Source organism: Drosophila navojoa, chromosome 4 (genome assembly GCF_054131105.1).
Source record: "Drosophila navojoa isolate 15081-1374.11 chromosome 4, UAZ_NAV_1.0, whole genome shotgun sequence".
NCBI lineage: Eukaryota > Metazoa > Arthropoda > Insecta > Diptera > Drosophilidae > Drosophila > Drosophila navojoa.
The window spans coordinates 12165747-12193523 of NC_142892.1; the positions used below are offsets into that span (position 1 = coordinate 12165747).

General features: G+C 42.6%; 1 protein-coding gene across 1 annotated transcript in view; it reads right to left on the reverse strand.

Moving 5' to 3' along the window:
• sfl (N-deacetylase and N-sulfotransferase sfl) overlaps positions 1-27777 on the reverse strand; it is a 55221-nt gene that overhangs the window by 7547 nt on the left and 19897 nt on the right. The window contains exons 2-3 of the mRNA XM_030383919.2: positions 17439-18660; positions 10180-10389 (exon numbers count right to left, since the gene is read on the reverse strand). Of these exons, the coding sequence (XP_030239779.1) occupies positions 10180-10389; positions 17439-18088 (860 nt within the window). The 5' untranslated portion in view covers positions 18089-18660. The remainder of the gene's footprint in view (positions 1-10179; positions 10390-17438; positions 18661-27777) is intronic.

Consider the following 27777-nt stretch of genomic DNA (forward strand, 5'->3'; position numbering starts at 1 on the left):
GCTGCTGCAGCAGCTATAAAGCACATTTGCACATATGCCACAGGCTTCGTTTCGGGGCCATTTAGTTGGGGCTTTAAAGCTAAACAATAATAACACCAGCCGAAAACCGCCAAAAACTGAACAGCTTACAAAACTTGGCTACTTTGTGCGAAATGTGAGCGAAGCCACGTAAAATCCCAGTGAAACGGAAAAACATCAAATGTCGGTTGGTTGCCAGCCAGCAGGAGGAGGCACCCACATGGTAAACTTTCCTGCTTTTTCTCCTTTTTTTTTTGGTAAAAACCCCTTTGGAATAAAAAAAAAAACGTATTCGTTTTTTTCGTTGCCCAGCGAGCATTCGGCGAAGCATATTAAAATATTTGCAGGTGGCACGAGCTGCATAAAAAGTCATAAGGCAAAACATTTTATGCTCATCTATATGTATATTCCATTGCGGGCGCTGTGGGCGTGGCGCATTATTGATAGTTTTTTCATGCAATGGGTTTGACAACACGGGAAAAAAGTAAAATGGGGTAGACCAGGCGAAAAATACAGCAAAAAAAAAATAGAGTATATATAAGAAAGGGCATGACTTTTGGCCCACACACACACAGTCACACACAAACACCCCAAAAAAAGGACCCTGCACAGGGGTTTGCGGGTTATGGCTGAATGAAAAATGCGAGCCGCGCTGACATACTGCATGCATTGCATATTTTATGTCGCGTCAACACGAGACCATATGTGTCACATGGGTAGAAGGGTAGACCTCGAACTGCGTCCCCCTGCCGTCCTTTTGCCCACACACACACACAGAGCCCGCCGGACACCATTCCAAATGGGCGTTTGTCCAACGGGATATTGAAAAATCGCACGCTGAGCAGTCGAAGCCGGGCCCCACAGAGAAATAATGAAATGTTAACTGAAGCGAGTCAAGGTTCAGACAGACCCAATGGGAAATACACTAGAGCTGACCCGATTTATATTGCAATCAAAATTGTCAGTCTATTTTTCATTTAAGCTCAAGCTCTTGTCACTGTGCAATGGCATGCGTAAAAAATTAATTATTATAGTCGAGTGTAAAGAGCTGCACTGGGGGCATTGCGGCTTAGTTTCAAAATTGAAAATGGCAAAGCATTTGAATGCTTAATCAATTTTACGTTTATCGTTTCAAATTTGACATGAAATTATGGTGCATAGCTTAAACGAAAAACGTTAATGTTATGAAAGATTCAATTTTAAAAAATTATTAATGAATATTGAAACAAATTTACTCTAAAGCTTTTTTTTTGTTTGCTTTTGTTTCTTAAAATCTATCATTAATTAAGTTGAATATGCTTATTATATTTTATAAATATATATATATATATATATATATATATATATATATTTTTTTTTTTTTTTTTTTTTTTTTTTTATATAAAATAAAATAAAATAAAATAATTTTTTTAAATAAAATATAATTTATTTATAATTTTTTTAAATAAATTATATTTTATTTAAAAAAATTATTTTATTTTATTATATTTTATATAAAAAATAAATATATTATTTTTAATGTATATTAATTTTTATAATATTTTATATAAAAAATATTTTTATTATATTTCATATAAAAAATATATTATATTTTATTTATAATTTAAAGCTGATCTTGCACAAAAGTAAATGAAAGCCGACAGTAAAAATAATTCTGTAAAAAGTCTGAAACTTAAGCATACAAAAATCAGCCATGGAATTGCCTAAACTCAAATAGAAGACTTTTAATTTAAGAGCAAATTAACAAGAGTCAATTGGAGAAAGACTTGACAAACATTGAAGATTAATTGCTTTGAAAAGAGGAAGAAAAAGCCTGTTGCGAATTTGTACGGCCTGTTGTTAGGTGAACAGGCGGCAGCTGTCTAGGCAGGGTCCAAAAAGATAAATGACTTGCAAATCGCAAAGCTTGCTTAAGTGTGGCATAATGCTTGATAAAGTAAACTCAATTAACTGCAACTGGCGCTGAAATGTTGCCAACTCCATGGCAATGTCAACGTGGCCCAGCAGCGAAGTGTATTTGAAACATTTTCATAGCATACTTTGAAGGTGTTGGCACTTTAAACGGCTTCTCGTTTGCCTCGCACGACTCGCATTAATTAAAACGTTTTATCAGCGCAAAATGTTTGTTTAATTAACTATGTAATGGCACATGCCATTCTATCGCCCACTTACTTTCACTTTCACTCTCTCTCTCTCTCACTCTCAGTCTATTTTCTTTCGGTTTTTTCTCTCTCTCTGTTTTTTTTTTGCCGAGTGTTTTGTTGCCTTTGCACTTATACATGCTTGTGTTAATATTTGAAATTTAATTGCCAGACGAGATAAACGCAGCTGAGTGCTCGCTGCTCGGGCTGGGTAGGGCTGACGCCTGGGTAGCGACGCGTTTCATTTACAGGCCCGCAGCGGATTTGTTTTAAAAACCCATTAACGGGTATTACTTGCAAGTAAATAAATGTTGTTTTTTTTTAAGCTCATATGTGTGTGAGTGCTGTCTCTATATATGTGTGTGTGTTTGCAGCTTACGCTCATTTGTTTGCATTTGTACGAGGCGTTAAATTATCCTCAGGATGCACGTAAAACTGCAAATGCCGTCATGAGCTGCTTGTTTGTTGTGCGCTGTAGTTGCTTGTCGCAGTTGCTGCTGCTGTTGTTGTTGTTGTTGTTGTTGCTGCAGTTATTTCCCGTTGTAGGTGCTTGAATGTCGCTTGCCCTGCTGCGGCGTCGAGTCGCTCGTTCGCTCGCTCGCTTATGCAGCGCATTAAATGAGCTTAGTTTTACTTGACTTTCCACTGCCACTTTGGCTTACACTTTCTAGTCAGCCGAGTGTCCCGCACACAACCACAACTAAGCCAGCCAGCCAGCCAACCGCCTCCCACTCTTTAGTCTCGCCCTACACCTATTTCTATCCCCATATCTCCCGGCCCGCCTTCCTCACTCTTTACATCTCTTTTCAGCTTGTAATTTCATTAGAGCGCTTTGGGGCCGGGCTTCAGCTTGTTTGGCATCTTCTTTGGCTTGCCGTCGTGTTGATATTTGCGTCAGGAAATTAAGCTGCAGGGCTTGAGATAGAGAACGTTTCGCGCTAATCGAAAAATCCACAATATTTAGTTTGGCTGACACAATGTCGTCGAGCAGAGCCCCTCGCTGATATCCTTGATCTTTGCGGCATAAACAGGTGCACGCTGCTTGCCAACAAATGTGGCAACATAGGGATAGAAAGAAGCAGCTGAAACTTTGCTATTGGCCAACAAGTTCAGCATGATTAGCTGCGAGAAATGTCGCAATTAGGTGGCGAAATTTTTGCCTCAGCAATGGGCATATTTAAGGCAACTTTTCTAATTGGCAGCACACTGTGCCACGATGCCAGGCAACACGTGCTGCAAATAACTAACCACATTTTGAGGCAGCAGTTTAACCTCGATGATTGCTATGTGTGTGTGTGTGTGTGTGTTTGTGCAAGCGAGAGTGTAGGCCTAACGCCTGGGGCACTGTGAGGGAAATCAATATATTTGATATATAACAACAGCGAGACTATAATGTGCTTACTTTCTACAGTCGGTTGCGAAACGAAAGCCGTATATTGATTTTGTCTAGCTGACTGTTAGGCTGTCAGTTTCAATATAAAATTTATGCTTTTATCAAATATGAATTATTTATAAATATGCCTTAACTATATTCTTTATGGTTTTAGAACAACAAATTCTATTGCAGTGCATATCATGCAGTCGGTTAAGCTCGTCTGTAACGTTGCTTGTTTTATTGTTCATTGCGTATGCAAACAGCAGCAAAGCAATTGAAATCAATACATTTCACATTTTATACAACATTGTGCATTGATTCATTTAGTCAATAAACTGCTCAAATATGAAATTTTATGAACCTTTGTTCTATATATCTATAGCTATAGCTATTAAATATTAAATTCGCACAACAGATATACATATATATTGTTTATTATATATTAACTGTCGTCAGGCTGTCAGTGTTAAGCCCTGGATTAGCGTAACTTTATTCAATAAACATTCAGACAGGCAGCTCAATTACTCAATTCTATGATAAATATGAGAATTTCGAATGAATAATGAATATTAAATAATAAATTGCAAATAATAAGTAAGACAATAAACAATAGATAATAAATAATAAAACGATAAATATTTAAAGAGTAATATATAATTTATGGTAAATAATGAATAATAAACAAAGCTGGCACATATTTATCAATTTTCTCATTATTTGCGCTCTACCCGCAGTCAGTTGCTCTCAGAGCAAGAGCCCTTCGCTCTTTTCGTCTTTGATTTCTGTTGAGAGCCTCGAGCTGATCTATTCGTGCTACGCTCTTTTCACGAACGTCGTTTAGGTATCGATACGATTGACGACTGCACAATGAGACTTAGTGAGCAAAGAGGGGAGCTTAAGAATTCAATGTAAACTATTCCCATGACAACGCTCGCCTACATACCAATACATAAGATAAGGGTAATATAGAAAGGAAAACGTTTTCGGCTGATCGTGTACGAACTCATTGAAAAACCGACGCTATCGGTTGCTCTCTGAGTTTGTTGTCAGAGTCAGAGGGGGACTTATAGGCTTTTAAATATTTGCAGACATTAAGAAAAGCTCAACAATTATTTATGCGATATGATAATAAATTTATTTGCAGGCATTAAGAAAAAGTCAACAAATATTTTGAGCTGTGATGATAAATAACATAAATTAAATAAAAATATATAACAAATAGTAAGCCTTAAATTAATATAGAATAAAGTAGATTTAAACGCCGCCTCAAGTAATTGTTTGTTAATAAATTCGATTATTGCATTTAATGCTCTCAGCTCTTTCCCATTTGCCCATTTTCATTAGGCCGTGTTTAATCTATTGTAAGCTTGTACTGCCAAAATTCTAATTAGAGCATTTCAGCTGTGCATTAAAATGGGCGTCAATCGTAATTAGTTGTAGTAATTAGGTAATGTTTACGAACTGCAGAAGTGGCAGCACTAGCAGCAGGAGTACTAAATGAGTAGATTAACATATTTGTGCTACCCGCTGCTGGCCTATAAATAACTAAATACGGGGCACTTCGAATATCAACAATGGCTTTAAGTGTTGCTTATTAGCCGGGCGGTGGGGGGAGGGCATTTGCACCTTTTCTGGCTCAATTTGCAGGCATGGCTCGTAGACCGAATTAAGCCATTTTTGGCCATTAACATGGCAAAGAAGTTGCCACTTATTATTAAGCCAGCTATATGGCTACGTGCTGGGAGTCATTTCCAGCTGAAGTTGCTTAGCCAACTTTACGGCCAATCTATATATCATAAATAAAAGCCATCCCCACGGGCTGGGCTACAGTTACTCTTGGCCAGGACACTAAACAATGTGAAAATTATACAACAAATGGCCATTATAGGGCCAATGGTTGGCTGGGGCGACGCCTCGACGCCTTCTCGCGACACAGCCGAAGCGTGCAGGCAGGAGGCAGTAGAGAGCTCCACAGCTCAACTCAGCTCAGCTCAGCCAGTCGTGGGCAATAAATGAGTTTAAACTAGAAAATTTATTATACGCGGCGAAACTACTTAAGTGAACGGCAGAAAAAAATAAAGCAAGCAAAGAAAAGAAAATGTATAAGAAAAGAAAAAAAAAGCACCAAGCAAGTCAGCTAGTCAGGCAGGACACGCAAAGGCAACGTCCTGACATTGTGGCATCCCGAGGTTCGCGACTTCGCGACTTTGCGTCTCCCTCAGCGCCACATGCTTAGGCCAATATAATCACATGGAGCGACAGCAAGGGCTGAGAGGCACAGTTTCGATGGGCCGGCGGGTGGAGGGACTGAGGCTAGGTGGGCGGTAGGCGGTAGGCGTCCTGCTGCTTGAGTAATTCAATAAAATAACCAATTTGTTGAAAAATAACAACAAGCGGCGGCGGCTGCGACGTGGGCAACAACGCACAAAAGTCAGCCAAGCCAACTTGTCACAGCCAACGAAGGAGCAGCAGGAACAGGAGAAGGCAACAAGGATGAGGCTGCAATCTGAGAATAGCTGCGACAGCAGCCACGTACCAAACACTAGAGCAAAATATTTTTTATTTATACCTAGCACACACACCACACACACACTCACACACACACACACACATACTCACACACTCTTGTGGACATGTACTATATTGTATAGCCATATTTACTAGAGGGTCGACCTGCTGCTACATTGTCGCTGCCAAGCTGCCAGGCTGCCAGGCTGTGCCACAGTGGAGCACACACTCACATATGTGCATAGAAAGTGTCACAATTGTGTTTATGCAAATTGAGCATGTTTATGCATGCATGCATGAGCTGCTAGACTGCCAGGCAGCAGGCCAACAGCGATTTGTGTGCACTCGGTTGGCCGATTTGCGCCACTGTGCCATAAAATGTGGCAGGTTAACTCCATTGACTTGTGAAAAATTGAAAATAAAAATTTTCCGCGACATTATTAAAGTAAACATTGGCGCAAAAGGGTGTGATTATGACGAGCCAAGGAGCTGTGGCAGCTGCCAGCCAGATAGGGGAGAAAGGGGGAGGGCAGTAGTTGAAGGACGGGCAGAGGTGGTTAGCTTCGCTTCGCTTTGCTTGTTGTTGCTGCTGTTGTTGTTGCTGCCACCATGGCAAGCTTCCAATTGTGGTGGCTGTTTATGGCGTTTGCCATGTGTCTGTAAATTGACGTCAGCGTAGCGGCGGCTCTTGTTGCTTTTGTCGTTGTTCTTGGTTGGCTGCTGCTGCTGCTCCCGCCGCTCCTGCTGCTGCCTCTACTCCTGCTGCTGCTGCTGCGCCATTTGGCATTTCGCGTTTTGTAAAGTTCGGGACTCCCAGTGGCGCAATCAGCGCCAAACGAAGCCAACCATGGGTCTGGGCCGGGGCTGTGTGGGATGTGTGCAGGTCCTTTTGGAGGGCCACAAAGCACGCTATTTTATACGGGAGCACACATATGAGCGCATGAGGGTGGGCGTGTGGGTGGGTTCTTTTGGTTTGCATGGCAGCCCTATGATAACAAGGCTGCTGATGACTTCCGTGTGCTAACTTGGCGCTGCTACGGCTCCTGCTCCTGCTGCTGCTGCTGCTGCTGTCGGCTGACTTGGCTCCAGCTGTTACGCCGGCTCAGTGACTGATTTTATTAGCAGCGTGCACAAAGCCAAATCAAAAATTGAAAATAAGGTTAAGTAGCTATTACCCGGAATAATGCTGAGCCAGCGTGCGGCATGCCAACGTGGGCGTGGCAAATGGCAATTTAATAAACGCACAACGATGCCGCCCCTTTTTCTCTATGCGGCCATTCGCTTCTTTTTTAGCTGGTGTAATTACCTTGGAAATTCCATTAGAATTTCACGGCGCATTAGAGGCCAGAAGCAGCCAGGCAGCTTGGCGTGTTAATTCTGTTGGGCCACTTAAAGGCCGATGCGTAAACCCAATTGGATGGGCCGGCCTTACGGGCGTTAAAACTTTCCAAAAGTTTTGCATACTTTTTGGGGCTGGCAGGCATTCGACTGTGGGGCCAATACCATTTGTCTGCGCTGCTCAAGCACAAAATTGGGGAGCAGCAAAGAGAGAAGAGAAGAGAGGTGATAAGAGAGAAGAGAGAGAGAGGAGCAGGCAAGCAGGCAGGCAGCCAGGCAAGACTTGGCAATCAATCAATTGGGCCAACGTCAGGTTTTTGGCTACAGCTAATTGGAACAGTTGGCAAAGGGACGCGAAAGAGAGATAGAGAGAGAGACAGAGAGAGGAAGAGAGACAGCTTCAGGCAGTCGAGTATGACATAGGTGAATGTGTGTGGCATGGGCCAAAAGTTGCAACAATTAACCGGACAGGAGGCAGCCAGCTCTTAATATGTGAGAGAGCTAGTTAGTGTGTGTGTGTGACAGCATGCGCCACATATACACACACATACACTATAAAGTCAGCGAGTGAATTTTTCATGGCTAATTGAGTGGCAACTTGGGCGCAATTTGCTGGCGCGCACATAAATAATTGATAATTAAGTAGATGCAGTGCAGCACAGCACCTGCAACACACTCACACACACACACACGCACACATGTATAGAGTCTGTTGCAGGCGCGCATAAAATATGGCAATGCAGTTGCCTGGACACGAATGCGCGTGGCAAGAAATTTATACGGCCGTATTGTTGCTGGGCTTCGTCATGCATATGAAGCTGCTGGCACTTGAAACTAGCACACACACACACACACACATACAGACACCCATTTGGATAGATATACGCCCACACATATAGTACTCATCAACTGTAATGAGATGGTAATGTTAATGAAATTTGTTGCTTGCTTTGGCAAAGTTTTCCAGGCAAGCCCAGGCGAATGCTGGGCTGAGCTGCCTGAAGTCAAGAGCTCTAATGAAGTCATTGATAAGCGCACACGCACACACACATGCATACATACACTCAAAGAGAAACGAAACACATACAAGCGCACACTGATTAGCTTTTGAAGCAGCCAGAATTGTTGTTGCATATTCGGCTGCAGCGCGTAGACAATAGCTGACTGACAGACAGACAGTGCGCGAAGAAGGAGGCAGGAGAGTGGCGAGGGCGGGTCGAGAACGGGACGAGGGCAGCGACATTGCGAGTGACTGAATGAGCTTTGGCTTGACTCTTGCTATTTGTACTTGAAATCTCATTAGAGTTGAAGCACTTTGCCTGACAGCAGCAGAGGCATTCTTGAAGCTAGTTTGCCATAACGACGAAAATTTAATTATATAACACAAAGCAAGCCAAGGCAAATTAGAGTGAGTGAGAGGCAGAGAGTGAGAGAGAACGGGAGAGAGAACATATCAACAAAAGCCAGCAGCAAATTGAAATATTTTTTCGCCTTTTGACTTGTGACTTGACTTTGCCGCCCTCACACTGAGGTCAGCATGGCAGCTTTTAGCTTCTCTAGTGCCATATAACCGCAATTTGCACACATGCCCTTAATTTGCCCATGTTCAAGTGGAAAGTGTGAAAATAAATGGAGGAAAAAAAATATGAAGCAGCGCAAGGAAAACGAAGAAAATAAAATTAAAATGAAATAAAATGTTATTGAAAAGTTGCTATGGCCACGTCATGGCAGCACCACTCCAAGCACACACAATTTCCATGCGGCCATCCAGTCATCCAGCTATCCAGCTGGTTATATAATTGCGGTTTCGCAGGAGGTTGCAACCTGCGGTCATTGCGGCCAGCAGGATACACAAAGCATGCCTCGACTAAGGAATTACTTTTCCTGCCTGTCAGGCAAGAGCAACACGAGCAACAACAACAGCATCAGCCGAGGCAGTAGCAGGAGCCGGATGGAGGCACTAGTCCGGCCGTAATTGGAATAATAGTAAAAAGCGAAGCTTACATGCTCCGAACAATGGGATTACAAAATAGTTAAAGCTTTGCCTTACTCCAGCTGCTGCCAAAAACAGATTGCACAATGCAAAATGTTTAAGTAATAGAGAAATATAATGAGAGTCGAGCTGAGCTCAACTGAGCTGAGCCGAGCTGATCTGGAGCCCCAAGAAATGCAAGAGTGTGTGGCATTCAAAGTGCTGACTAAGCGGTGCGACAGGGAACAGGTGCAGAGCTGGGAATGTGCAACAGAATGAAAAAGAGAAAGGGAGAGAGAGAGAGAGAGAGAGAAGCAGAGAGACAGACATGACGCTAGTGGCTTCCGCTTGACTGGGAAGCTGCAGGCGTAGCCCACTCGACCACAAAAGCATAAGTTGCCAATTAAACTCGAACGCTTTGCTTGCTCCACTACTCCGGCAGCAGGGCGTGGCCAGAGGCAGCCGTCGAGAGGGGGCTGGGGCATTAATTTCATAACCTGCCTTTTTATGGCCAGCTGCCCAAATTGGGTCAACATTGACAATAGCCAAAAGAACGAAAGATGTGCCAGCCACTAGAGCTGCAGGCAGCTGAGATAGATGCCAGCGCTGGGCTGCACAGCACGCTGGCATCCTGCCTACCGTCTCCTGTCGCCTGCCCCCTGCCACTTGGCACTCGAGCTACGCCATTCACAATTCATTTCTGGTGTCGGTTACGCTGGCACTTCCGTTTGCAGTTACTTTTGGCGTAATAATTGCATCGTTGCCTTTTGCAATTATGCAAATTTGCTGGAGCTAATTGTCTATGGTTCCTCTTTGATGGCACTTACTTGATCCGATTGTACACCAGCAGCTCGGCAATGTCACGGCCCAGGCCCGAGTACGTTGTCTCCACAAACACCAGCACCTTGGGATCGATGCGCAGACGTGCCTCCGAACGGTGATCGGGCGCCGGCGAGGCGTCACGTATGTGCTTGCCCGCCGAGTTAATCATGCGGCAGTTGATAATGGGCGCCGGATGTGTATCTCGCTGGATGAGACTGCAACAGAGAGAGGGAGAAAACATTGTTAATGTATATGTATGTACATGTTATATATGTATTTATGCATTTGCTTGATGCGCACACAAAGAAGTTGCCTCAAAAGAAAAACGAAGCACGAAACACACAAGAAATTGGTTGCACGCATAATGTGTGCCGCAAGTTTCCTGCAGCCGCGACAACGTTACGTATGCGCAATATGCAAACTGCGACAAAGAAACAATAGCAGCTGCTGCTGCCAATACAACAAGCCAAAGGAATCCCCCGCCTTGCTCCTCCTACTAGTATATCTTTGCATTTGCATTGCTCCCCACTGTAGCTCCCAATGGAGCTCATTAACCAGCTGAGCTGTCTTCAAAGGCAAGCAAACAGCTTGCTGCTTGCTCGCTCTGTGCTCGGCTTTAATCATTCATTTGCAACTTTAGCAATTCGGTTCGAGTTTTGTGTGACAACAAAACTTTGTAGGTATTTGATAATTTCCTAACTACCTCGAACTCGGACTCCAACTCTGGCTGCACCTTTGAACTGCTGCAACTTTTCCTCTCTCTCTCTCTCTCTCTCGCACACACATTTGTAATCCATTTGGCAAAGCATTTTGTTATACGGGAGAGTCTTATGCAATTTTCACATATCCGGCGAGCGGGCTGCAACAGTTTCGCAACGGACACCGCTTAGTCAAAGCGGCAACATGTGTTAGAAGTCTTTGAGCCCATTTCGTGCAAAATCCCAAAAAATTAACAACAAAAAAAAAAAGGAAAGAGGAAAAAAAACCCTATTAGGCCAAGCCCCAAATGGCATGCAAAGGCTTTTGGCCAAGCATCCTTTTACGGCCAGAAGAGGCGTGCCTGCCTGCCAGTTGGAGCAATGAAAAATGTAAATACTTTTAGCATGTGGAAGGACAAAACGAGCCGGCCAACAAGCAGTCTGGCCCCAATGCAGGACCTCAACTGCCGAGCTAGACAAAACTTTGGCTCTGGCAAAACAAAATATTTAGATAGCAAATACACACGCTCAAACACACACAGACACCCAAATACATATATGTATACATATTTTTAGAGCCGCCCCCAAAAATGTCAGAGTGCGAGAAAGTTTTCTTTTCAAATACCCTGTAATCTTACCTAGCACAATTGAGCAGCAACATCAGATACATTTGCGAAACTATAAATCAAGCATAACATTTGGCAACTGCCCCAGGGGGAATTTGACTTTATAAAATGTCTGATATAATAAAGTTTGCCATGGAGCATGTAAAGTGTCTTTTGTGCTTGCTTGAACTTTGTGCACTTCATCATTTTGGCCAAAATCAAATGCCAAATAAATAGCTGAGCAGCTTAGACTGTTTGGCAGCATTACAAATGTTTAGCTGCATAGCTCTAACTGCATTTTACTACACTTAAGCTGCAAATTAGTGGCGTAATAAGCTTTCAGCTGCTTTAAAGCTGAAAGTTGATGCAATGTGCATTTTAAGCTCCTTATAAGTGAAATCTTATATTTAAAGCTCAGCTGAATATAAAATATATCTATTTAAAAGCAGATATGGTATTTCATTTATTCGATTCAATTTAACTATAGCAGAGCAATCCATATGCAAGCAGAAGGTGGAAAGAAAATAATATATATTTAAACTGAAGCTTTTCCTTTTTAAGCGCCTTTTGGCTGTGGGTTCCTTGGTGCACGACGACGATGACGACGACTATGCTGATGATGATGTTGAAGAAATTCTTGTTGCACTGCCTTGTTTGCATTTCGTGCAACATTTGCGTGGCATGCCAGCAGGCGAGTCGAGCCAGGCAGCCGTTCATCCAGCCAGCCAGCCAGCCAGCCAGCCAGCCAGCCAGCCAGCCAGCCAGCCAGCCAGCCAGCCAGCCAGCCAGCGAGGCAAAGCGGCCAAAACAGAGTCAGCTCAACCTGGCCTGTTTTCAGACGCTGTTCGCTGATTTATTTGTGCACAGCACAAAATTTCCGTTTCCGTTTCAATGTTTTGGCCGTGTGCAGCAGCAGCAGCAGGAGAAGGAGGAGGAAGCGTGGCAGAGTTTGGTGTTTGCCGAATGTGGAGCAAGTTTCGTCTTTTGTGTTGCATAAATTAGGCAACAAAAAGTCAGTTGATGCATTTGCGACGTGTTATTTATGCGGGCGTGCAACAAACTTGGCAGCACGGCCCGGCCAGCGACACGCAAATGCTGCACTGTCAACGTGCTGGCGTAACACGCGGCAGCAATCAGCGTGGCCAAAGCTTATTAGTCAATTCGAAGACACCAGGCGGGCAGCTTTTATTGAATTGCTTGAGCACATAAACTCACACACACGCACACTCACACTCATTTCATGGGTAGCCACAATTCAGCAACATTTTTTATGCGGGCAGCTTAAAGGCCACAGCCAGAGCCGTAGCCATAGCCACGCCTCGAGCATAATAGAAAACCGCCCAACAGCCATCGCCGTTGCCGTTGCCATTGCATTCCAGCGAGAAAGGGCGGCACGCTCAAACAATAAATCGTATGTAAAAATTTGTAATAAATTTGCAAAGTAGCAAATGCAGCAGCCGCAAAGTGCGACGCGGCCAACAGAGCGCATACGTAATGCAGCTGGGATAACGTGGCATAATAAAATGGGGGGAAACTAGCGCAAGGATATGGATGTGTGCGCCAAAGCTATCACAGCGCACGCTCCTCTCCACGCCCACATCTGTAGTATGAGAAAAAAAGAATTACTAAAATATACAAGGGGAGCAAAAGGCAGCGTGGCAGCAAATGCAAAAATGTGCGAAAAGGAATGCCAAAAGACAAAGCGGACATTTGTATAAATTGAGAAGCGCAGAGAGAGGCGACGTTTCAATAAGCGTTACGCTTCAAGCTGGATAACAAATGATGCTGAGCAAGGGATGATGTCAAGAGATTATTTGAAATATGCTTACTAATTTTTCAGATATATCTATGAATGCATATATATTATATAGATATATTATATAGATGGCTGAGTGAAATCAAAAATTGATATTATGTACCATGTACTTTTGCCGTTTAAATGTGGAATAAGATGAATGCCAATCATGTAGTAAGGCACTGCTCAATCGCATAAATTTTACTTCAATATGGTAAGCTCTCAACCCCTCTCTCCTTTTCTCTGTCTCTCTCGCTCTCTCTTCACTCTGTTGGATAAAAGAAAAACTGCAGCCACTTAAACACAATGGAAATCAGAAAGAAAAGCCGGCACAGTGCGAGCAATTGAAAAAGCACCCAAACGAGCCAACAACAACAGCAACAACAACAACAACAAAAGACGAGCATTTGCGGTGCAGACACTGCCAATTTTATTGGCATTCGCCAGCGAACGAAAAAGTGAAAAAAGTTAATTAAATAAATCAAGCAAGCCAAGTTCAATTCGATTGCAGCGGGAAATGAGTGGGAAAATGCCAGCAGCGGCCGTTGGCAAGTTGGTTGGCTCATTGGCTCGGTGGTGCGGTGGTGCGGTGGTGCGGTGGTGCGGTGGCAGCGCACAGTTGGCCAAATGAACTGTAAGCGTCTCTGGGCTCTGGACAAAAATGGCGTCGGCCAGGCACGGATATGCAAAAACGGCTAAAGCAGAAGGACACTGCGAACGCCATGGCGACCTGCCTCTGTTTGTTTGCTTGTTTGTTTGTTTGTTGGCAGCAATTGCATTTAAGGCAAATAAACGTAATTATTTATTGCATTTCGCCGACAGTTGACACGCGGCTGAACCACTGAACCAGCACTTCGACTCTGGTTTAATGAAAGTCATCCCCAAGCGAAGGCTAATGGGTGCAGTTGCTGTAGCCGCTGCTGCTGCTGCTGCTGCTGCTGCTGCTGCTGCTGCTGCTGTTGTCAGTGACTGCACCTGGCATATGTAATTACTTTTTCACTATACAAAAACAGAGAAACACACACACACACACACACACACACACACAAGTATAACCGCTTTGCGGCAATTGTCATTTATAATCGCATTTTCAATTAAAATGTTTAGTCAATTAATGCACGCAATATGATTTCCATGACGTATACGTCATGTTGTACACAAACACACACACATACGCATACATACGCACTGCTGTCGTGTTAAATATTTGCAGAACTCACCAAACGGGCGGCGTGTGTGATTTATGTGTTTATTATCAGGAGGCAGACGCGCATTTAGTGTTGCAGTTAGTTAATGTTTAAAGCTCTGCGACACGCCCCCTTGAAGCTTCATTTACACGCTGCCAGGCTCGAACATCAAATCGTATTTATCGCACTTAACACGCAAAGCAAATAATGCATTCAACTTTATATATATAGCCAAGCCATCTGATTAAATGCCCAGCAGCGAACAGGCGACAAAACAAAAGGAAATGTGTTTGCCAATATATACTAGAGAAATTTCAATGAGAACCAGCTTGCCCCGAAAGGGCCATAAATTGTTGGCAAAGTTTTCCATAAGCGAACCAAAAATAACTTTTACCATAAGCAAATCGCCATAAATAATCATTTCAAAGGAATTTGTAGTTCAATTTCAATCATTTTTTTGGCAATTTCCATTGAGCTTAAATTAAAAATTCTTTTTATATGCATATTGAATTACATTTCTTGATCTATGACATATCTTTTGCTTCTCATGCATGTGAAATTGGGAATTTCTATACAAAAAATTGCAACTCTGCTGACATTTCATCTATTGCAAGTGAGATAAATCGTAACGTTTTTGACATTTTTGTCGTGTGTTTTGCATGTTTAGCATTACAAATCAATTATTGCAGCCTGTAAGGCGACTGTGTGTATGTGTGTGTGTGTGTGTGTGTGTTGGTGTTATGACTGCATGCAAATCACGTAGGTTTGCATTTTGGCAAAATGCATTTTGCACCTACAGCGCCAGCTGCAACAGCAACAAAAACAATGCACTTGCTGCATATGCAAATACATGAGTGTGCATGAGTGTGCATGTGTGTGTGCGTGTGTGCGCAAATAATGACAGACAGCATAAACAAACACGCACATCAGTAACTGGCGGCTGCCTGTCGCCGGGGCCAACCACACAGCGGGACAGGTGGGTGGCAGACGGGAGGGGGGGGAGCATTGGCAGCGGCTGCCACATCGCATGTTTCCGCTTTTTGCACGTAACGGACGCATGGACATGCACATGGACATGGACACGAAACAGGACATACAGGATATACGCACAAGGCAAACGCACACACACAGGCTCAAAAGCATTTGAATTTATTAAAATTTACCAGATTTGATGCACAACTTGCACAAGCTCAGGCAATCCTTTCAGCCTTAAGCCTCTCGCTCTAATTGCCACAGTCCTTGTGCAGCTGTTGCTCAGCTCGTGCGTATCCCTCTCTCTCTCTCTCTCTCGCTCACACATGCGCTTGAATGACTAATGAACTTTGCCGCAGTTAAGATCGTAAATTAAATTTAAAGTGCACTAGCCAAGTAAATATTTAATAATCAACTTTTGGCTTTGGGCGAAATAAATAAGTTTGTGAATCAAGCAGCGCAGAGTTAGCAATGCAAAAATATTTTAGTAAAAACCAACTCAAGGACTTGGATGCACCTGCAGTAGCTGCTGCTGCTGCTGCTGCTGCTACTCCTGCTGCTGCTGCTCCTCCTGCTACTGATGAAAGTAATCAAAAGTTTGCCCGTTGTTTGTTATGCAACTGCAGGCGTGTTGCACTCTGCTGTTAGTCAAGAGCTGCGGGGCTGCCATTCTTTCCTCTAGCCATAAAATGTTTGTTAACCATAATTGCGCGCTAAAGTAGCTAACGGCGAGGTGCCACGCCCACGATGATGCCGACGCCGACGCTCAGCTGTGCGAAAAATTTCCACAAATTAAAATACAAAACAAGTGCCAGGCCACAAAGAAAAGCGAAATCCAGAGCGAGAAAATAAGCACAGCGCTGCCTTTTTCACACAGTCTTTTCACTGTTTTCAATTTATGTGAAATACGAGCATTTTCATCCAGTATACCCCAAATAAATACGTGACGGCAAACAGCTCCAACTTTAAGCAAGTTCTGCGCGTACTGAGTTAACCAAAGGTGTAAGCTCCAGTCGCATGTCGAATGTGGAGTGTGTGGAGTGTGGAGTGCTTGGGCGGGGTCAAACTTTGAAAACAAGTCACATAAAAATCGTTGATGATTCCGTAGAAGCAACAAAATGGGGAAAAAAACAACTAGTTAAAAGTTTTAACAGTGCTGAGAATAAAACACGCAAGGGTAGCTGAAAACCTTAAGAACTTTTATCTAGCTAAAGCACAAAAAACACACGTGAAACACTTTGAAAGCTCCACTCGACAAATAAGCAATCGAGCGGTGTGAGAAGCGCCGAGAGGGCTGCACTCAGACTGTTCGCGATTGACCCAGCTAATACTACAAATTGTTGACACTCGCTGGCAAACAGAGACCATTTGAATAAGTCTAAGCTCAATGTAAACAATTTCAGCTGCTTGAAATATGGGGTGTCTGAGCAAACATCGATGGAAATAAAATAAAAGAAAATAAAGTATGAAGAGCTTTGCTTTATTGCCATCATAATAAAAAAATATATAGCTCACTTGCATTCGAGCTAGTCAAAATTGTTGAGCTTAACAGAAATGAGAAGCAGCTGCAGCAACAAAATCTACTTCTTCTTCTTCTTGTTTATATACTACTATCCCTTATTTGTTAGCCAGCAAAATTGGAACAATACAAATGAAATATATATATATATATTAGAGCAGGCTTCAGATGCATTTTAAAGCACCTTTGTTTCAGCATTGCATTCACAAACAATATTTGCATGAATTCTTGGATTTGTTTTGCTCTTTTTTTGTGCCTCATTGTCGAGCTGCAACAATGCGGCAATGAATGGAATGAACTGAAAATAAACAGCCACACAATGAACTTGAAATACTCCACAGAGCGAAAGGAGGAGCGAGCACCTGTTAATTAACTGCCTTGCAAAGAATTCCCTTAGCTAAAATGAAATACAATCATGAAAATTTATTCAGAGCCACAGCTCCCATTCCAAGATAGTTCGTTCTAGTTCTCTAGCAGTGGCTACTCACCCGTCGAACATGTCGGTGCCCACGTAGTGCGTGTAGTATAAAATGCTGACCGCGGTGATGCCAAACAGGGCCAGGATGCAGCGTCGCACGTTGATGCGGTTGCAACGGCGTGCAATTAAGTTACAACAATGGCAAAGCGAACTTGAAATGGCGGAGCTAGCACCACCGACACCACCACCACCACCACCGCCACCATTCATACTGCCAATGCTTGTTGATGAGGTAGAGCTAAAGTCATAGCTGAAGCCATTCGTTTTGGCCTTGTACGTGACAATGCCGCCGCCGGGCAGAAACTCGTTGGCCGTTGGCTCTGGCGGCAGGAGCATGCTTCGATCTGTGATGTGCTCGTGGCTGGGGTGCTGGTAGAGGTCAGATGGCGTGGCATGGCCATTGCCGAAATGCTTATTAAGATGGCCGCAATCGACGAATGCATCCGCGTCCGCATCCGTATCCGCGTCCCCATCCGCATCCACATCCGTTTGTGTGCCGGTCACGCTTGTCGTGCCCGACTGCATTTGCGGCTGTTTAATGAGTTTTTCATATTTCAGCGATTTGCCAGGCAGGCGATTTGCAATGTTGCTTGTCGTGTTTGTAGTTGTTGCTGTTGTTGCTGTTCGTGCTGCTGCTGCTGTTGCTGCTGATATTGTCATATTGTTGTTGGACTTCCGCTCGGTGGTGTTGACTGCAAGTTGTCTCTCCTCTCTCTCTCTCTCTCTCTGTCTGTCTCTCCCTCTCTATATTATATATATCTAAGATATATATGTATAGATTGCTCTTTAATTGGCAGCGTTGCTTTTGGGATATGTGTAATTCGTAAGCTGGATAATACGTTCTATAACTATTTATCTATATAAACTCGATGTGTTAACACTCGCGTTTTCTTTTCTTTATTTTTATTTTTATTTCTATGGCACTTGGCTAATTTCGTTTATTTTTACTGTTAAGTCGCTGGCTTCTCGAATTATTTATAAAATTCTGGAAATGTTCTCTTGATTTTTTCTTGAATTTTTCACTTTTCAATTCGCCATTTGATATGTTTCCAAATTTTTAAATATTCATTTTGTTTGGCCATTGTGGCTGCTGAGCTTCCTCTTGTGTTTGATGTTGTTGTTGTAGTTGTGGCCGTTGTTGTTGCTGCTGGCAGCGTTGACTGCCATTATCAGTCATATGTGAGACCCACTTTCAGTTGCTGCACTATCAGGCATTGACTGGGTCGTCTTATCTGTAAAAGTTAAATGGAAAACGCATTAAGTAAATAATTATTTCGTATAAATAGTAAACAAATAAAGCTAGTTTTTTATTCTATGAGGGCACTGCAACTATTTCAAGTTGTTTGCTTTGGACTCGACTTATCGAAAGCTACGGTAAAGGGAGTTTGAGAGAACTTGACAGCACAGAAGTTATCTATTTTCCATATGCGCATTATATATATACACATGCTTATGCAATCATAGTAGAGTTAAACGGGTGAGAGTGAGGCCAGAGAGATATATTGATATAAGTAAGTGAGAATGAAGAGGTTGTATTCATTGAGAGACACAATGAAAAAGAGAAACAATATGAGCACAGCTTTCAAATAAACATTGATCGTTTCTCAATGTCTGTCTTACTGATATTCTAAGAGAAAACCCAGAGAACAACCGATAGCTTCGGTTCTTCCACAAGTTCATTCGCGATGGCAGGATCTTCCCCGAGCGCTTGTATAAGTATTGGTATGTGTCATCTCTCACAAGAATCCAGCCCTAGTCTACCGAGACTTAATAAAAGCATTCAATAGCCAACCACTGAGAGCTCCTCCTGTTTAACTTTCCACATTAGTTCTCTGCCAAAACTAATTGATTACACGCACCGTTACCATGTTCTACCCACAAGTCTTAGCCAGCCCAAACGGCAACGGCAATACACAGCAGTCAGGCTATGCCATCTATTTAGTTGTTGACAGTTGTCAATTCATTTTGTTGCCGTCTCGAAATGTAATGTAAACAAAATGCTGATAAACCTGCAAATAAAGCGAAGCCGCAACAGTCTATATAGACACACATTACATCTGTGTGCGTGTGTGTGTGCGTGTGTGTAGACTTAGCCATTAACTGCATATGCGGCTTACTTTAATTGCAAATGGCTGTGGTTGCCAACCAAATAATGACAACATACTTTCCGGCGCTTTATGGCCCCAACCAAATGAGTCAATAATGAGGTTTTAGAAGAGCCAAAATATTTGCCAAGCGCTCGTTGTCGTTGGGGCTGTCGTTGTCTCTGCAAACAGTGAAAGGAAATGGGGAGAGAAACTGTAGCTTGACAAGGTATTTGCTGCTTTAGCTCTGACTAAATTCCAGTAAAATCCTGCCATTTGTTTACTATCATTGCAAATATATATGTATATGGGGTATATCTCTAATTCATTTAGTGCAGAGAGTCTAGGGTGAAATGTAGATCATTTCTGTTGCCATCCATTTCACTTATGTGGGCGAAAGTTTTGCAACAACAGCTGGCATCAGAAACCACTTCACGAATAGCCTTGCAATAATTCACAAAGAGCATTTTTCTTCTTGGCAACTTGGCCGCAACAGAATACAATGTAAGCAGCCGTAGTTAGAAAGAAAACAGGCAAAATTGTAACTGAAAGCTGTTAGACAGGCCAACAACAACAACAGCAATAACAACTGCAAAGTCTGGGCGCATTCTTGGCCTTGTTTTTTGCCTCTGTTACAAATTTATCATTAAAATGTCAGAACTTAAATTGATTCAAAAACTTTACTCTGGACAGGGAGAGAGAGAGAGAGGGTGTCAGAGAGGGAAAGAGAGAGAGAGAGAGAGCGCGACAGAGTGAGACAGACGACACCGCAACGTGCTTCAGCTGTGGGGCATGACAATGCTTTGCCTCCTTGAGCTGCTGCTGGTCCTGCGACTTCTGCGACTCCTGCTACTGCTTGCAGTGTCGTTTAGACAAAAGTTGTTGTTGTTGGTTTCTTTTCGTTTTTTTATTGTTGTTGTTTTGTTACCGCGTCTACTGTTTGTTTGCTGCATACTTTAAGGCGCGCAAAAACTTTGCTTTCTTCGTTAGGGAAACTTGTTTAATTTCCTTCTCAATTGTGACCACGTGACCCCCACAGCCTGGGCGCACTTTAACTAAACTTTTGCAACATTCGTTGTTCGTTTGCTCGTTTGTTTTAGTTGCTTGTTTGTTGCTGCTGATTTGCCTGTCGTACATCGCTGTCTATTCGTGTCGCTTATCTATATATATCTCATATATAAATGTTATACATTTATGTTTCAGTACATAAATTTATTTATACATGCCCATCTGCCGCAAGGTTGCCAGCAAACTAATGTGTGTGGCATGCACTTTTCAATTTACATCAAATATTTACGGACTGCCAGGCATCTCTCTATCTCCTTCTGCCTGTGTCTCTCTCTCTCTGTCTTTATCGCCCTCTGGCTCACTCTTTGCTCATCCATTTTCTGGCTAATAACACATGTCTCTTAAGTTTCATGTCGAGTTATTTCAGTTTGCCAGTTTTCAATTTGCTTGCAAAAACGAAAAACAAAAATTGTTGAATCTAAATTCATTTCTGGCATTCGGTGCTCGTGTTCCTACGTAGGTGCCCCCACGGGGGCCAGCAGCAAAAGGGCTGCGCACGGCCATTAAACAATTTGCTGAGCATGTTGAAAACTTAATGCCACAAACTTCGCGCCTGGTTCTAAAGACCAAAGACTCTCATCACAGCTTCACGGCTTCCAAAAATTTCATTTGTTTTCTTTTTCTTTTTTTTTTTTTGTTTCTTTCTGTCGGTTGTTGTTCTTGGCCTGCTTTCCACTGACACGCCCCCACAACGCACCCGTTTCTTTTAATGGTTTTGAAAACTATTTATTTTACGATACATTTTGTTTACATTGTTGAGCTCTGCTGGGGCATCGTTTACGGCAGACTTCACGAGCACCTACTACTACTGCTGCTGCTGTGCCTGCCCGCCAACGGAACACCCTCAACATTTCTCTAAATTGCATTGGGGCGTGTGGCAACAACAACAAACACAACGCAGCAGCTGAAGCTGGAGCCGACGCTGTAGCGCTAAAATTAAGTAGAAAACATTAACTACAAGACGCTGCAGCAGCAAATACTCTATCCAAATGATAAGTTAGAGTAACTTAAATAATGTGAAATAATTATATACATGTATATCTAGATTAATTGAGCTGCTGCTGCTGAGAAAGATTTCATTCTTTTTATAGCTACAGCTATCAAGGTTTAGGTGAAATAAATTTGTATTTATTTTTATCATAATTATTATTTATTTTATGCTGCATAAATCTATATATCTGCCTCATCTTAATGACCTACATAAAAAATGAAGTGTGCACAGCAAAGCCTTTGGAGAAATCGATTATGCTCCGTGTGGATAGAAGTGTAAAGACAACAATTGCTGCAATAACAACATCGAAGTGTGCCCCAGAGAGATGCCTAGTAACCTACACGCCCCCGTTGGCCCATGCTGTGGCCACCCTCAGCTTTTTTTTTTCTATTTTTATTTCGTTCAACTTTGCTGTTTTTGGCTGCCCATTTATCAGTCAACAATTGCTGTTGTTGTTGTTGTTGTTGACTGCTTTTGTTTGTCTGGCCCTTTTGCGTTTTTTGTTAGCTTTTCGCGCGTTCGCGGCTTCAAGTGCCCAACCCAGCACGCACACATGCACACACACACACACACACACACATCAGCATTCATATATATGTCCATGTATACATGCCAGTCAGCTGACAGCGCAGACATATTGATAATCGTTTTCAATTTGTGTTGATTTTGTTGCTTGCGGCAACAACAAAAAATGAAGTAAAGAAAAACGAAGCCAACAAAAAAGATATACAAAAGGGAAAACAATCAATTGTCTGTAGTAAATTGAATGCAACGCCTGAATTTGAGTGAGTTTTCCCGCCCCCACACCACCCCACCCCATCCCACCCACGCATGACTTGCACAAAACATCTAACTTAACCCACTGAGCAGCGCCTAGCTCCACTCCACTCACAGCCCGCGACTACTGACTCATTGGCCAGACATTTGTCTGGACTGCTGTCTGCCCATTTGAATGATGAATGCTGCTTGAGCATTCGAGTTCGAGTTCGAATTGGAGAGGGAATTTCTATGGAATCCGTATGTCTCCTCTCTGTTGCTGTTGCTGCTGCTGTTCCTATTGCTGTTGTGCGTTGGCGTTGCAGCAGCTCCCCACGTCGGCTCTATAAACAATTTGTGTGCATTTAATGAGTTTTCACACTTTAACGCCAGCAACTGCCCGGCCAAGCTTCTAATTCCCCTGGCTATGCTGGCTAATGCTTATTGCGTGTGTTTGTGTCTCACAGGTTTTATGTCGTCATAAATCAATGGGACTGACAGCAATAGTCTCGATTTATACTGTTTCAGCGTAGGCGGCGACCAGGTGATTGGATTTCCAATAATAAAGAAATGTAGCAAACTCTTCGATTTACTAAGAATTTTATAATTTGTTGGGAGTGTTTGACAAGTTGCATATGTAGAAAATAAGTTATTTATGCTAGAATTTTGTGGCTATATATAGGAAATTAAAGATCAAACGTTAAATAAATAAAATTTTAATTGTAAATTTTTTTTTCTATATTTTTTGTATATTTTTTCTTTGTTTTATTTTGTTTATTTTTTTCTATATTTTTATTTTTATTTAATTTTTTATTGTTATTTAATTTATTTTTTATTATCATTTATTTTGTTTTTATTTTTATTTTATTTTTAATTTTTTTTTTATTTAATTTATTTTTTTTATTTATTTTATTTTTTAAAATAAAATTTTAAAATATTTACACATACATATGTATATATCAGCTAATTTCATGTAATTCTAAATATAAAATATTTTTTGAAAATTTGTCTAAATTTATTTTATAAATTTATGAAATATTTATTAAGTTGTGCATAAAGTAAATTTGAACTCTTCAGCATCTCGTTATCTTAATAACCCGCCACATCTCATTTAAGGTCTCTTAAATATTTGATAGCATTATCATCTTACACTTGCTGCACTCTGGAACATAAACTAGCTCGTATAAAAGTTATTTAAAACTCAAATTTGAAACAATTACAAGCACATTAGAACATTTCTCTGGCAATTAGGCATTACGCATATCGTTGTAAAACATTTTTGGCTTCACTTGTGACAGTTCCCAGAGCGCATGCAGCATGCCATGGAATGTCGGTCTGAAGTGTCGCATAAAGTGTCGTTCAAGTGCTGTTGTTTTTGTTGTTACAACTGCCTAAACTTCTCTATAGATGCGCTGGGAGACATATCTCACTTAGGCGATGTCACCCAGCGGTATTTGTATTCCTGTTGTTGCTGTCAATTAGACGAGCTGCGCCTTTACATTGGGGTTGTCATGCGCCTCTATCACACTCAATTTCGCCAAAAAAGAATGAAAAGTGAAATGGAATAGAATAAATTCCCAAGTGGTACTCATAAAACATCCATTAAAATGCCACAAATGAGAATATCTCTATATATTTGCGTTCGCTTGTGTTTGGCTTGGTTAATTAACACATTAAAATTGTGCATTCAACAAAAACTTTTGCTGCACTCCAGACAGAGACAGAGAGAGAGAGAGGGGTACAGAGTTAGATCCAACAGCGCTCTTCAATCGAATTCACTCAGCACATTCCACATTTTGCTCTCGAAGCTCGAAGCGTGCTTAAAACACAAATCGTGTACGGTTTGCCAATGCCCTGCGACCAGAGATGTTCAAGGAGACACTTGCAATGTGTTCATTTGTAGATTTTTAGTGTTGATTTCTGCCACGAAGGAGGTGGAGGAGCAGGCGGGCATGGTCTGCACGGACAGGTGGCCAGAGCGTCTGAGTGACCTAGTTTCTAAAAATACCTCGACGAGAGCAGAGCACAACCAAAGTGTTTGAATGTATTTTACATCATTTCGATCTTATTTCATTTTGCCCTCAAGTGTTGAAGGAATTGAAACGAGTGGAGACATGGGCGGTGGCGGCGGCGGGTACTGAAGCGCAGTGGGGGTCGTCGACAATGCCACTTGAGCTGTAGCCTGCAATTTGCAGTCGCTTGGCTAATACGAGCCACGTAAGTGTTGTACTAACAAAGGAAAAACATTTGCCAACTGCCCAGCGCTCAGCTCCATAACTAATTCAATTAAGGCCTCTCGCTCGCTCGCTCGCTCTCTCTCTCTCTCTCTCTCTATCTCTCTATCTCTCTTGCTTTATTTCAAGATTTTCCTCTACCTCAGTGACGTCACAGGTCGAGACGCTGCCACAAAGTCACGGCATGGCATTGAATTCATTTCTAAGCCGTTGAACGCTTATCTCGTTCCAGTTCACTGCGCAGCAAGTATTCAATGTTTATAATTATATACAGGGAATATACACGTTTATTTATATATAAACATTTACATATATATATATATATAGATTTGAATGACGAGGCAACTGCAGGCAGCATTTGCCAGACAACTCGTCAAGTCTCCAGCGGCGCACAAATTGGGGCAACGTTTTATTTTAATGGACGCCCACATCGCTCAACTTTACCTCCAACTGCAGCCTCAGCCTCAGCTCCAGCTCCAGCTCCAGCTCCAGTCATGGTCTGTGTCAATGTCGCAGCTGCTGCTTTTGTTTCTGGTTCTGCTGCCGGCTTAGCGTTTCGACCGCATTGGAGATTGCTTGGCGCATTGTGGCTTTGCCACGCCCCAGCAACTGGGCAAGTGCAGCCAACAATTTGGCTAAGACTTTCGCGTGGGCTTTAGCTTCAGCTTTGGCTTTGGCTTTGAGTTTGTGCCCACGCACGCAGTGATCACTGTGGCTGTTGTTGTTTGCCTGGTGAGTGACAGTAAAGCCTCAAACTGCAGACAAGCGTGCAGCCGTGGGTAATTTCAGAGGAACAGCAAAAGCCAGTCGTGATTCTGCTGCTGCCGCAGTTGCTAACGATGCGTTGGTGTTCGCATTCAGTGTTGGTTCTTTGTGTAATTGACTAGGCGTGTAACTGGTTTTGAATTGTTGCTGTTCGGGCTGCTGCTGCTGCTGCTGCTGCTGCTGCTGCTGCTGCTGCTGCTGCCCCAGTGGAAGCTGCTGTTGCACATGTGGCGACGGGATTATGGGCGAGCAAGGCACAGGCAAAGGCAACACAAATGTTCATATCAAATCTAAAACTTGCTTTCATATCTGACCCACAAAGCGTTTATATTGCAGTTAGCCGAGGCAGGAAAGTACTTTGTCGAATGAAGTCTGCACTTGGTTTACAGTTAAAGGATGAACTTGTGTGAGATATATGCTTGCATTAAACAAATATATATATATACACATTCTTCAGAGTATGGGATTTTCAGTTAAATATATATATGAGCACATTTAGAGCATTTTATTTGAAATGTGGCCCAAATATGTCACATTTATCTTTACCCATATTGCAGGCATTCATTCAGCGCACAGTTCAAAAGCTTCGTAAATCAATTATGCAGTCACAGGCTGAAATTGCTATTCTCTAACGAAATCAGATCTGTAAACTGTGCAGCATTAGCTCTTGACAGCAGCAAATAACAAACGTAACGTAATATTTACAATTTTCAACATATCTGGCCAAATCTCAAAGCATTCCATCATGCTGTGATCCCACTCACTCTCTCTCTCTCTCTCTCTCTCTCTCTTTCTGTTGTCTCTTGTGCATTTACGTTGATGCTTATACATCACATAAATTGTAACCAAAAGCTACAGATTTTCAGCCATTGGCCCACAGCATTGTTCGCATCATTTAGTCCAGGCGGACGACCGCCCACACGCACACATGGCTAATGCCCAAGGGGTGTGGCGGGGCGCTAGGGATTCCCAGTGCTCAGCTGCTCGTGCAATTCCCAGCGTTCGCTTATACACAAATGCATTTGCCTGTATATCATCAATTTATTATGTTGTTTGTGTGTGTGCGCGTTTGTGTGTGTGTGTGTGTGGCAAAATTAGTTAATGAACCCAAGCTCAATGGCATAATAAAAGCCCCTACAGCCCGGCACGTTGCACAGTTAACTCTGTACAAACTGTGATTGAACAGACATGCCTGTGTGTGTGTGTACCTGTGTGTGTGTGTGTGTGTGTGTGCAGCGTGTATAAATTAATTCCCCAGGTTAACTGCACAGTAACATTTTATAATTAAGCCAGCTGCATAATTATAATAGGTGCACAGACACACACACACACACACACACACACACACACCTACATCTCAATCTACCCTTCTCGCTCTCCCTCTGTCTATATACACACATGTATATATATATTCATATATCACTCACACACTTATACATATGCATTAAGCCAAGAACTGAGATACACGCAATTGGTGACATTTCAGCACGCAACGTTAAACCAACAATGCCGGACACCAACAACAACAACAGCAACAACAACTACAGCAACTACAGCAATAGCTACAGCAACAACCTTATTATCATAATGAACATCAACATCAACGCCAACCTCGGACGCGCGACTCTTTAATGTGAACTGTGTGTGGCATGGCTGTTGGATGTTGGGTGTTAAAGCCACCCAAAGGCGACCAACCCCGCCAGATCAGGGACTCTCCGGAGCTCCCTTTGGCCGGTTAAGGGCTCTGTCTTGCCTGGCCACGGCGTGTGTAATCGCCGCCTGGCCATATTCTGGCCAAGAGCTGAACGACACGACGCCGCTGCGTGCCACGCCCACACGCACACGCACACGCACTTATTAATACACAAAGGCAGCGGGGCCACCCGCATAGTGTTCGTCATGCGCTGGCCGCGATAGTCATCGTCCTGTGCTCGGCTCGGTTTGCAGCTCTCATTTCGGGGCTCTCAGTGCCCGCGCTTTGGCCTTTCACTCACTCATGTAAAAGCAATAAATAATGGCCCAGTTTGTGTCTGTCCATGAGACGTCTCCATTAAATACACTAGCCAAAGGCATGACAAGAGCGTCGAGTCGAGTCGAGCAGAGCCGAGTCGAGTCGCGGCTATCATAAAAATATTTTATCCATTAGCCATTGTCTCATTTTAGTTGGCTTGTGGCCTTGTTTAATGGCCATTAATAATCATTAAATTTATGTTAACTGTTCCACGGCTCAAAGTTCTTTTCCTTTGCCCCACACAACCCTCCTACCAGGCGTATGCTTAATGCATTAGCCATATACATATGTATGGCTGAATTTATTCACATGCTGAATTTATATTAATTAAATCTACTTACAGCAAATTCCAAAATTTGTGTGCCTGGCTATATTTAATTATTTTTGCACTTTTCAATGCATCATGGATCACAAATTGAAATACCTTAAAATGAAAATTG